Here is an 11,885-nt window from a genome sequence, read left to right on the forward strand (position 1 = left end):
GTATTAAAATGTGCAGAAGTGTGCTCTCTGTAGAGGGTGTGTTCACTTATTTTCACACAGAAAATCAACAAATACTGTACATGTCATTTGACCAGCGTACCCAAACTTTTGCATAACATCAGGTGTGCTCAGGGACCAAAGAGACGTGGCACTTCTCACTCAGCGCTTAGTTATGAGGCATGCTTGATCCAAGCTCACCTTTGAAGTGATTAAGGATGTTTAACATAGAAAAAAATCCCGTTGCATTTATCCCCCCACCCCCAACCACCCGTCCCCCCACCCCCAACCACCCGTCCCCCCCAAAAATTTCAAGCTTAAAAAAGGGGATCAGGGTACCAATCCCTGATCGCCAACCACGTGGAAACGCCGAAATCTCTTAAGGTGACGTTCGGATGCAGACGTTGTGAACAGTGTTTGTGTGCGTGTGTTTCCTATTCTACATTAACTCTACAGAAATCGAGTGCTACTATACAGATCCTGTGAAATTTACACCAAAAAATATCGTTTCTGTAAGTTCATCATTTTCATAACGACGTATTTTCGAATATGACTTTACAAGTGATTTACAGGTGTCTTATATTCAAAATAGTTCCTCAAAGTCTCAGAGGAATTAAAAAAGCTCTATTATTACAGCAAATAAATAAGAAAGGAGGAAAAGAAGAAGAGGTCGTATCTTTGGGGGGATAGCAGACTCAGAAAGGACTTTTTCTTTTTTCTTTTTTCGTCTTCTTTACAGTTTTAATGTGTCTACAGGTGGCAGGTGAGAGGCGGGGAAAGCGGAGCTGGTGATACTTTTTCACCTGCCGGTCGAAGGAAAAGCGAGGTCGTTCACCTTACGGCACAGACGAGGGAGGAAAATGCAGCCGTGGCCGGCAGACTAACGCACCAGGTAAACGCGCCTCACGTCGCTTCTTCCTCCGAGACAGCAGCAGCGTAATGAGAATGTGTTGTTTTCCACGTCTATGCTGTATTTTCACCCTGTTACAAATAAGTTTTGTGATCATAACATCATAACAAAAGCATATAAAGCGTTACATTTGGGTTGCATGCCACTACTATTATTTTTCATGTAATCAAAATACATTTTCTTAAGGGGTGGGGTTATTATAAGGGTGTAAAATAACAAAAAATAAAGCCAAGAATCAGTTTGAAAATAAAAAAAATAAATAAAATGAATGTCATACATGGTTACAAGACCTTGATATTTTACATGTGCATATTGCTTACACGATAGCTTCTTCAAGCAGCACTTAATATGATATACATGTTCATGATAATGAGATATAAGATACTCAAGGCGTTCAATAAAGGAGCTCAGAACGTTGGGTAAGCTGAAAAGAAACATGGGGAGTATTCATCTGGGAGAGGATGATATGAAAACATTAGCTGCCCAGCACAGCGTCAAACGTCTGTCAATGAGCGTGGTGGCGCAATACCTTCGGCTATCTCTGGACACGTAAGAACAACTCGACGGCTTCCGCTTTTTCGCAGCGTGAGCCCCAGACGTGAGCTCCGAGCTCAGCTGGGTCGAGGCCAAATGGGCCGCAGCTCCTCTCGGCTCGCTCGCATCTAATTGCATTTCCGTGAGCGTTCGTGTGAAAGTGACTGCCCTGGAAGACCTTGGAACGAGTAAACAACTGCAGCAGAGGGGACAGAAAGAAGGAACCCACGGAGCACGCGGAACTTGTCTGGTGCCGCATACCTAAACTGAACTATCCTGAGGTATTTGATTTGGCTGCGTGGTCTAATTCACCTTGCCGTGTGGTGCAAATAGGGTTTTGCGGCTCTGTTTGAGCCATCTGAGTGGCCAATGTTCTCGTTCAGACTTCAAGCTTACCCAAGGTTTCACATGCAGAGCGCTTTTGAAATGTACAAGTGGCAGCAAGAACCTTCTCGTCAACAGAAGTAGACAGTCTTTCTGGAAGAAATGCTCGAATTCGCAGTTTCACAGTGAAAAAAATCGAAGCTGTCGGCATGAACACGTCAAACACCATCGGTTCCACCCCAAAAGCTCTCAAACCAAAAATCGTCAGTACCCTGTTGTTGGACAGAGAACAAAATATTCCCAGGAAGATGGTCACGTGCTTACCGCGGACTTACGCAGTACAGGTCAAGCTTTCAAGCACCTCAGACAAACGTTCAGATGTGTTTTCGTCTCTAATAACAAAGTAAACGAAACAAAATAAACCATGCAAAATAATCTATTCCTGACGGTACTCGAGAAATACTTGAAGCAGAGAGAGATGAGAGGATAACTAATGATTTTTTGTGCTACCACATAAGCTAAGATTCTAAAGGTCTAAATAAGGATTCGAATGCCGAAATCCCAAAAATCTATAGTAATAGAGAATAAAAGCACAAATGCTATGCTCTCACTGCTTCGAGTGCCATGATCGGAACACCCCCGCTTGCCTCAGGTTAACATATTTCGGTAAACCATCCCTAAAGCCAGGCTGATTCGGGTAAGCTCTCTTTCTGTGAAGAGGCCAGCGCAGGGTGGGGATATACCTGAGCGACCTCAGAATGCACTCTGCTCCCCCCGCAAACTGAAAGGGACTTCAAAGCAGTCCATCTGTCTCGGCTTTTGCGGGATCAGCCAGCTGGGGCTCCCACTGGGGATCCACCGGCTAATATACATGACTAACTGGCCGTCCACAATCAGCCCAAGAATTAACCACGTTCCTAAAAGGGTGACTAAACAAATGCCCCAAAAACCTTTGGCAAGCGCTATCCAGGATGATACATGAAAGAGTGATATCTGCAAAAGAGAGAGTACTTGTCTTTTTTCTGTTTTTTTTTTAAAAGATGTGGGCGACTATGGTATCCTAAAGTGAGTAGATATTTCAACTACACAAAGAGAAAGAGCATTAAACATCTGACTCCAGACTAGGTATTTTCTTATACACTCGTCTATTGCTGAACTGAGAAGAAGTGAGGACCCGAGGAGCTGAGTATGCACTGGGTTTGTTGGCTACATAAGGCATCACATGCTCTGAAATGTACATGTCATTGGGTATTCGACCATCCCTGGAACAGTACGAGGTTGTGGACTTGATGGAGGACCTCAGATTGTTCTCGTTCCTCGTTTTGACGGGCGCCAACTGTTTGTAAATGTCCGAGGAGCTCCTGCCGTGGACCAGGCGTGCGTCGTCCCGCACGGCCTGCATGAACGGGTTGTCCGTGGTGTGATCGGGGTAAAGGGACTTGCTGCGCTTGCTCTCCTCCAGGTTATGGTTGAACAGCATGGACCTGCTCCCGAACAGTTTGTCGGACTTGACGTTGAACAGGTTGGCGTACGGGCTGTCCTCCAGGAAGCGGTCCTTCTCCTTGAGACTGACGCTGCGAGCCGGCCGGTTCAAGTCAACCTCCTTGGGTTTCTCCAGCATGATGTTGTCGAAGGAGTGCTGGCGGCTGAGCCGCAGGCGGTTCCTTTTCTGGACGTGCGGCCCGTCTGTCTGCGGCCAGTAGTGGCCGAAGGTGTCGTCTTGGTGCACGCTGGGACTGATCATCACCTCCTGCAGCATCTGGTCTTCGCTGATGTCGTACAGGTTGCCCATATGCAGGCACGCCTCGCAGCGGTTATAGGGTGAACGCATTGGCGGGTAGGGTCCCGTGGAGTAGTTTGGCACCTTTGACAGGCAGCTCCGGCAGTGGGTTTGTTTAAAGCGGTCGTTGCTCTCATGCGGGCTGAGGTTCTTGTCTTTTACGTTGTAATGTTTGTTGTAGGCGTTGTCAGGCAGGAGGTCCGTGTCGGTGTGATGGAGGGGGCTGCTGTTCAGATGGATGATGGGCTGGTCACATTTCCTGTAATTGTCATTGTGGTCGGAGTAAATTTCGGGGAAATCCAAATCGTCGGCTGCTAGGCCTCTGCTCTCCCTGTAATGCAGAGGATCCGAGTGCAGACTCAGCTCCCGGTCAGAGTCTATGGTGTAGATTTTTTCTCGGCCAGATCCGCCCTGCTTATTTTTTAAGTAGGACAGCTCCACTTCGCTGCAATCCCTAGGGTATTTTGACGTCATCGATCTTTTTTTTAAGTTGTCCTTGGCCTTCAGGTGCTTGTTGTTCTCAGGATCCTTGTACGAGGCAGCCCTGCTTGAGCAGTCGGAGATGTCGGAGTGGGCTGCCTCCTCTGGAAGGTAGCGCTGGCTCTTCATGGACAGACGGGGGTCTGGGGTCAAAGTGTCGGGCCCCTGGCCTTGTCGGACTGTATCCACAGACTTCTTCCAAAGAGCCCTGGGCTTAGCAGCTGTCTGAGCCGCGTCCGCGCTCACAGCAACTTCCACGGTGTTCGGGTTGGATTCGTTCAGAGTGAGGGGGTGCTGACCCTGGAAGATGTAGTTGTTCAGGTGGTCCTTGTGGCGGTTGGCCAAATAGGCTTGGATGTCGCTGGAGTCCCCGTAGATGTCCTTTTGCGCATAGCTACGGTTGTCAGTATACACAAAGTTCCCTTTTTCAGACATCAGGTCCATGATCATGGGCCCGGCCGAGTGCATGAACTCGCCGGCGCGTTTGGGCGAGTTCACCCTGGAGCCGCTCAGGTTGGTCATGTTGGTCATCTGCTTGGCTGACTTGATGAGCTTCAGCATGTTGGCCTGAGGGCTGAAGTCCAGGTCAGAGGATTTTTTCTTCATATCAATGTGGACACCGTGAATGCAGCTCCAAATACCCTGAGAAAAAAGGAAGAAAGGAAGGGGGGGGTCAGTGCTTACTGTGACTAAAGCACAAATATTTTGCTTATGACAAAATATGTCAATATTCCACATACTTCTCTCTAGATTTGGGGGTTTAAAATGAATCTTAAAGCCACAAACACTGAAACAAGCTCAAACGTACTCAGTTTTCCCAGGGTCCAAAATATGTTGGGATGTCTATAGCGTGCTTCTTTAGTTTCAGCACTGGAGCTCCGAGCAATCCCACCAATTAGCACTATGGTAATGTCTAAGTCATCACACATTTGCTTCAAACTGTGTCTAATTGTTAAGAAATCTACATAGCAAAGCCAGATACAGTAGTAAGCCTGAATTTAGTCCATGTTTGTAGAAAACTGAGCCATACAGTGTCAGAGGCCACATAATCAAGTCTATTAGAGATACTGAACAGCTCCATACAGTTGGAGGTAAGTGTGTGATGGTTTAAGCATTATGCTAATTGGTGTACATAAGCTTCCATTGATTGTTAGCTACATTAGCATTATAGCTCCAATGCAGAACTAAAGAAGCACCTTCAGACACGTTTATGCTGATCTAGGGGAGAAAATTGTGTACATTTTCACACTGTATGTAGCTGATCAGGACCTACATCATAGATCCACTCATGACGCTTTTGTGGTTTTATGCACCAAAGACGGTCAACCTCTGTTTGTCCCTTCAGACTTAAACAGGCTGCACCTTTAACCCCTTAAATGGTCACCAGCAGCTTTATTATACGCTTCTATTACCTAGGAATAGCTCAGCCAGTTTGCACTGAAGTCCGTGTAGTTACTGAGTAATAAGGCTTGGTATGTAATAATCTTGGGATTCTAGGGCTAAGGACTGATACATGCAAATGAGCTCAGCTCTGATTGGCTGCAACTCATTCAAAAAGCAGTCCAGGCTGAAACACTCCTTATAACTTCAGTAGATGGGTGGAGTTAAACTGCTATGAGCAGTACAGGTGAAATCAAGATATATAAATTATACATTTTGCAGCTTTAACTATGTTTACATATGTTTACAATCGTTTTTTTCATGATTATGGGCTCTTTAACACGGTATATTCTTTACGTTTGGTCAGATAAAGGATCACAGTCATCTGAAAATTCCCAAAAAACTGCAAACAGCCAACTTCCGAGAGCCTTACGTTCTTTATTATTATAGGCTTTACTGCAGATGATATTTCCTGAGTGTGCTTTGTTTCTGAGCTCTCTTTTGCTGACAAATGTGTGAACTTAGATTACGTCTCTCTCCCCATATATTTGCATTTCATTACCTCAAAAACAGCTGAAACATGTTCCCTTACAGACAGAGTGAGAACTACACCAGGTGCACACAAAAACCGGAGAAGGCCGTCATTAAAAACTTTCCAGCTACAAATGAAATCGATACCTAATCTTAAAGGGCCCATATCATGCTAAACTGAGCTTTTTTCGCTGTTAGTAGAATAAATGAGATTGATGTAGCATGTAAACACTATTAAAGCTCTGAACAGTCTATATACAGTCTAAACCTCGAAAACAGCCCAGCTTTCCAATTCAGTTTTTGTGATGTCACACAAAGCGTCACATTTACACACGTCAACCCACAGCAATTTAGCTCTGCCTGCTCACACTGACGTTATGAGGAGAGTTTCAGCCTGAACTGCTTTTTGAATGAAGCACAGTCAATCAGAATTGAGCTCATTTGCATATACCAGTATTAAAGGAGCAGTAGCAATAACTGTAAGGGATGAAGAGAGGTTGGAAAATGGTCATGAATAAGTGAATTAGCACTGCTTTTGGTGCACAAACCTACAAAGAGAGCGAGGAAAAAAAATACAAGAGTAATGAAGGATACTGTCCCTTTAAACCGAACAACAAGCAGCAGTCAATATTTCATTTCTGCTTATTTTTCCCCTCAGTGGTCAGCCAGTGTCTGACGTTCCGTAGCTCAATACCGCTGACCCCCAATGAATTGCTAATTGGATCAGAGTGGAGACGTTCGCACATGAGACTGTCTGATCGGCGAGCTCTTTTCTGTTGATGGCTTGTTTATCAACACACTTCAGCTGACATGTGAGAATGTGACACCGGCATGCAGATTTGTCCCAGTTAGGCTACAGGCTGTTGTCCCATGTGGTGAAATTAAACGGTACAGACAGGAATTAAGTCAATTCATTCCCAGATTTGATTTATCAGCAGCGATAAATTAAAGGGCCCATATTCTACATTTTTGTTTAGCTTATTTATACATATATTATTTATATTATATATAAAATTTTTTGTGACCGAGCCTGTGAGACTGATACATGTAAATGAGCTCTGTTCTGATTGGCTGTCACTCATACAACCAAAATCACGACTGAAACGCCCCTTACAACTTTAGTAATAGGTGTTAGCTAAATTGCTGTAGGCTGAATAGGCAGATATATGCAAATATGACAATACGAAAACAGTGAGTTTAAATGTGTACAGGCAGGGGTCAACAATGCGTACTGCCCACTGCACTGGCCACAACATTTCACATTTTGGCCACTAAGAATTCCCTTTAAGTTTGCTCATTTTAAATGTATAATCATCAGCAATTTGGGAGAGCTAATTGGCCGCAGTCGGCACCACTTGGTGTTACCTATGGTGTTGCACAGGGGTCAGTACTTGGGCCACTTCTATTTAGCACTCATATACTCCTTCAATGTTACATAATCCAACAGCAAGGATCATTTAAATGCAGAGTACACTCAATTTTACATATTATGTATGTATATGTATAAACAGAATGTATTATTATTATTATTATTATTATTATTATTAAAGGTATTAAACATGCTGCCATTATACCGAGAGGCCAAACAGAAACTAAATCTAAAGTGCAATCCTATCAGGGTGGGCCAACTTGGCAGAGGGACCACCACAACCACCACCACAACAGCAATCTTCTTATTAATGTAAAATTTTTAATAAATATTTCCACACTTTCCATGTAAATTGTTTGTACTGACTGTTACAATGTGTCAAAATTTCATGATGAATTGATCAGTTACAGCATTTTAGTCATTTAGTGGTTGGTTAGTGTAGTGGGTAACATCCTTGCCTTCTACTCTGTAGACTGGGGTTCAATCCCCACCTGGGTGAGCCCCCTACACTACACCAATAAGAGTCCTTGGGCAAGACTCCTAACACCACCTTGGCCTCCCTGTGTAAATGATCAAACTGTAAGTCGCTCTGGATAAGAGCGTCTGCCAAATGCCGTAAATGTAAATTGCGTTATAACACAATAATATTTTTGATTGAATTGTCTATGACCTGTTATTAAATGATCAAGTAGTTATTTACTATCTTACTTCTTTGTGATGCCTAAACCTTTCCGAGGTTCGTTCTTAGTCATTATGGAGTGGTTAATATATACTACTACACACTAAATAAATACTATTATATATATATTAATAATCAGTAACTGGACCCCTATTATAAAGATACAACTTTACAATGTATTTCCAACGATATATTGCATTACTTATTACACTTATTCACACAGCCTTACATATTTCTCTGTCAGTAAATAATGAATATTGGGTAGCATGTTTTAATGCACAAGTAGCAAATATTTACAGTTATATATACAAACTATTATAGGATGACTAAGCTGCTATTTGTAGGGATTAACTGATCTTTGGTACTAAGGCCTGCTTGTTAATTATAAATACAATGTACTGTATATACAGTATAATGTTTCTGACCTCACTGGCTCGCTGGTGCGAGGAGTCACCGTATTGTTGTTTATATCAGTCTACCCCTCACAGAGGGGAGGGTGTACACACGCCAGCAGCCCTGACAGCATTAGCGCTGCCAGTAGCTCTCATTTCTGAAGCACTCTTACAGAAACAGACAAGAGCTCTTTGATATCCTGCTTTACAAACAACAAAGGCCACTTTAAACGCTGGTGATTCTGTATAACGGCTGTTCATCCACTACCTTACAGGGGCAGCCGTGGGCTGGAGGTTAGGGAACCAGGTAGCGGTTCGATCCCCAGAGCCGACAGTCCATGACTGAGGTGTCCTTGAGCAAGACACCTAACCCCCAACTGCTCCCCAGGCACTGCGGATTGGCAAGTGTGCTCACCACCCCCTAGTGTGTGTGTGCTCAGTAGCGTGTATGTGGTGACGGGTGGGTTAAATGCGGAGGTGAAATTTCCCCGTTGTGGGACCACCTAATCTTAATCTTCATGGTCCTCTATAGAACCATTTTCTTTATTCCCCAACAAACGTAGGGTTCTCCCAATCCCAGCTGTCCATTTCCAGCCCTGACTATCAGTGCTAAAAGGCATCTCACCCTGCTGATGGTGAAGAGCAGGCCAGGCTTCCCTGAGCAAACTCCGGTGAAGCAGTAGCGAAGCTTCCAGTAGAACAGGTGCTCCCACACGAAGGTGATGAGGCTGAGGCCCATGGCTGTGGCCAGCATGTAGAACACTCCGGCCATGTTGTCCACGTCCAGCTGGCTGCTCATCACCTCGTTCTTCTCGTTGTGGCAGATTCCAGTCAGCCACTGGGCCTCCAGCTCCTCCATCTCACCTGAGGAGACACGAAGACGTACATTAAACATGCAGCTGTTCCTCTCACACTGCAGTGACCTACTGTATTCCTGTATATACATGTAAAGCTTCTGGAGGGGAACATGCCGGACTTCACACTAATTTTATGTTATTTGCAAAGACCACTGGGAGAAATACTGCTAATCACTGTTCACCTGAGGCCTCCCGTCTCTGAATGCCGCAGCACTGGGGGCGGAGCTTTCCAGTTTGGTCAGTTTTTGTAAATAAGCTGTTATTTCTTCATCTACAGTTCACTTCTCTAGCGTCTTTGAACGTATTACCATGTTATTCATTCAGCAACGGTACATTTAGACTACCATTCATTTACGTCATTTCCAGTCAAAGCTATCAGACAGTAAACGGATTAATCTCTGACATTTACTTTAATTATTTATTATGGTTTATGCCATTTATTTCCTGTTTTAGGACAAACCGTCTTTTTCTTATTCAAAGGAGCGCTGCAGATCAAGCATGAAGGTCAGCGCTATGCATCTTGTCCAGTGCAGAGGTCAGTTTTAGGTGGAAACCATTAGTTTAAGTTTCCTTTAGCTATGGAAATGAACTGTCATAGACCGACCAGTGCAGCTGGTCAGTCTAAAGGCCATGTGAGGTTTGGTTTTATACCAGAAATGCGACTCTAATGAGCCAAAACGTCGTATTCTGGGAGAAAGAAGAAAAAGAAAAGACGGACGAATGAATGAGATTATTGTCTATGCTGTAATTTGGAGCCCATCAGTTCAAATGTTTACCAGTTAAGGCTTAATATGTATAAAACGTTTATGTGCTCACTATATGTACGTGGACTATCTTCTATCTAATCTCCTAAGAAATATCTGCTGAAAAATGAAGAGCGTTTTGACTGGAAATGAAATAAATGAAGGGTGCTCTCTGATTTTTGTACATTACTATATTTACAGTACTACTGTACTACACATACAACATACACACATTCAGAACGTAAATATTTTGCATTGTAAAATATGTTCATAAGTGCAATACAGATCTTATGCAACTTTTTTGTTTGATTCTTATTTTGTTGTAAATAGTCTAGAGATTTAACTGTAATTTTTATTATTTATAATATTATTTATAATGATTATAATGTTTATACTGTTTCCCGTTTCTATTACTGAGTGCCTTACTGCTGTGACTCTGCTGCTGCTGTAATACTGTGAATTTCCCCGCTGTGGGACTAATAAAGGATTATCTTATCTTATCTATTCTGTAATAGGGAATTACAGTGGTGTCCCTGTCCCGGTGCCTTTGCCAGTAATTGTGTTACTGTAACACATTTCGTTGATGGGGAAGTGACGCGCACTTTTGCATCACTTTTTTTAGTGCGCAAAACTTTCTACACGTCTGTCATTCAGTGCAGCGAGTGAGTTAAACACATACTCCATAGTCAGCCATATGCCAGCTCCATCTTCCCTCGCTCTACAAGGTGCTGCCAAAACGATGAGTCTGTCATTTATCAAGCTTTCTGTTAAAGCAGTGCATGCAGACAGAAATGCAGATTGCAGATGGGAGATTCAGACGAAATCTGCCATGAAGCGCTGATTAAAAGAAGGACGTCTCGTAATGAAGAGCAACATGCTTTCATGAGTTTTGCTAGGCTAGAGATTTGTGGAGAACAGTCCCGAGAGTCCGACATTAAAAGGGAATTCTACCAAAGCGTCTGCACAGCTCGATCGTTAACATGCCAACAGAGCCGTTCAGAGCCGTTTGCTGTGCAACGCTCGGCTCTGCAGTCACAACTGCTCACAGTGGTGGTGATAGGAACCAGACGTCCCCCTCTAAAAGCTCCTCACTACATGAAATGGTTCTGAATTCACTGCCTGATGCCGGAGACGCTGTTTCACGATAGATATGAAGTGAGTTTTAAACTAAAACACACGTTTTAAAATGCATTCATGGAGGAGGGGTGCATGCAGGGTGTATCCCTCCACCAAAATAGTCCCCAAAGCACGTCCTAATTCCGATTTTCTACCTTTTTCCATCAGGAAAACTCCAACAGTTCACTGGCGGTAAACTGGCTAGATTTGTTATGACATCACAACCCCTGGCTCCTATCACCACTACCGTAAAGAGTCAGTAAGTGTCTCTATGATTAACCATTTCTCATCAAACCACTCTTTACTTCTTTAACCCCAACAACATTTTGGTGGAGTTCCCCTTTAAGGAAAGCTATCCTGGGCTTCCTTTGTTACATGATGGACAATTAGCTCTCCTAAGCAGGTTAGAGCTCATATAAAAGGCTTTGGCTGGTTAATTCATCTGTTTGGACACGCTGTGAAAGATCTAGGCAGTAAGATTAATAATAGAGGCTGAGGCCACTGTGACTCACTCACACGCTGACACAGACAGGAAAAGAGAACAGAGAATATATTCCAAGTCTACATTCTGTTTACGCTCCCTCCATTAAAAATAACATCAAAGGAATATTTATAACCCTGCGCTAGGGACGTCCACGGAGAGGTTCGTTTTGTGTAGCTGAAACTAATAAATAATAATAACAATAACAATAATAACAACAAGAAGGAGGTTTGTATATAAACATTAAGTTGGCTTGGCAAAGCTGTTGCTATGAAATCCCAGGTGGTTTCTACGGGCAGGCAATTGATATGG

The 11,885-nt window shown here is 43.5% G+C and overlaps 1 protein-coding gene across 1 annotated transcript in view; it reads right to left on the bottom strand.

The window, feature by feature from the left end:
• Window positions 1-299: 299 nt before the first annotated feature.
• grin2aa (glutamate receptor, ionotropic, N-methyl D-aspartate 2A, a) overlaps window positions 300-11,885 on the bottom strand; it is a 265,531-nt gene continuing 253,945 nt past the window's right edge. The window contains exons 12-13 of the mRNA XM_037544960.1: window positions 9,002-9,240; window positions 300-4,667 (exon numbers count right to left, since the gene is read on the bottom strand). Coding sequence (XP_037400857.1) covers window positions 2,868-4,667; window positions 9,002-9,240 — 2,039 coding nt within the window. The 3' untranslated portion in view covers window positions 300-2,867. The remainder of the gene's footprint in view (window positions 4,668-9,001; window positions 9,241-11,885) is intronic.

Source organism: Pygocentrus nattereri, chromosome 14 (genome assembly GCF_015220715.1).
Source record: "Pygocentrus nattereri isolate fPygNat1 chromosome 14, fPygNat1.pri, whole genome shotgun sequence".
Lineage (NCBI taxonomy): Eukaryota > Metazoa > Chordata > Actinopteri > Characiformes > Serrasalmidae > Pygocentrus > Pygocentrus nattereri.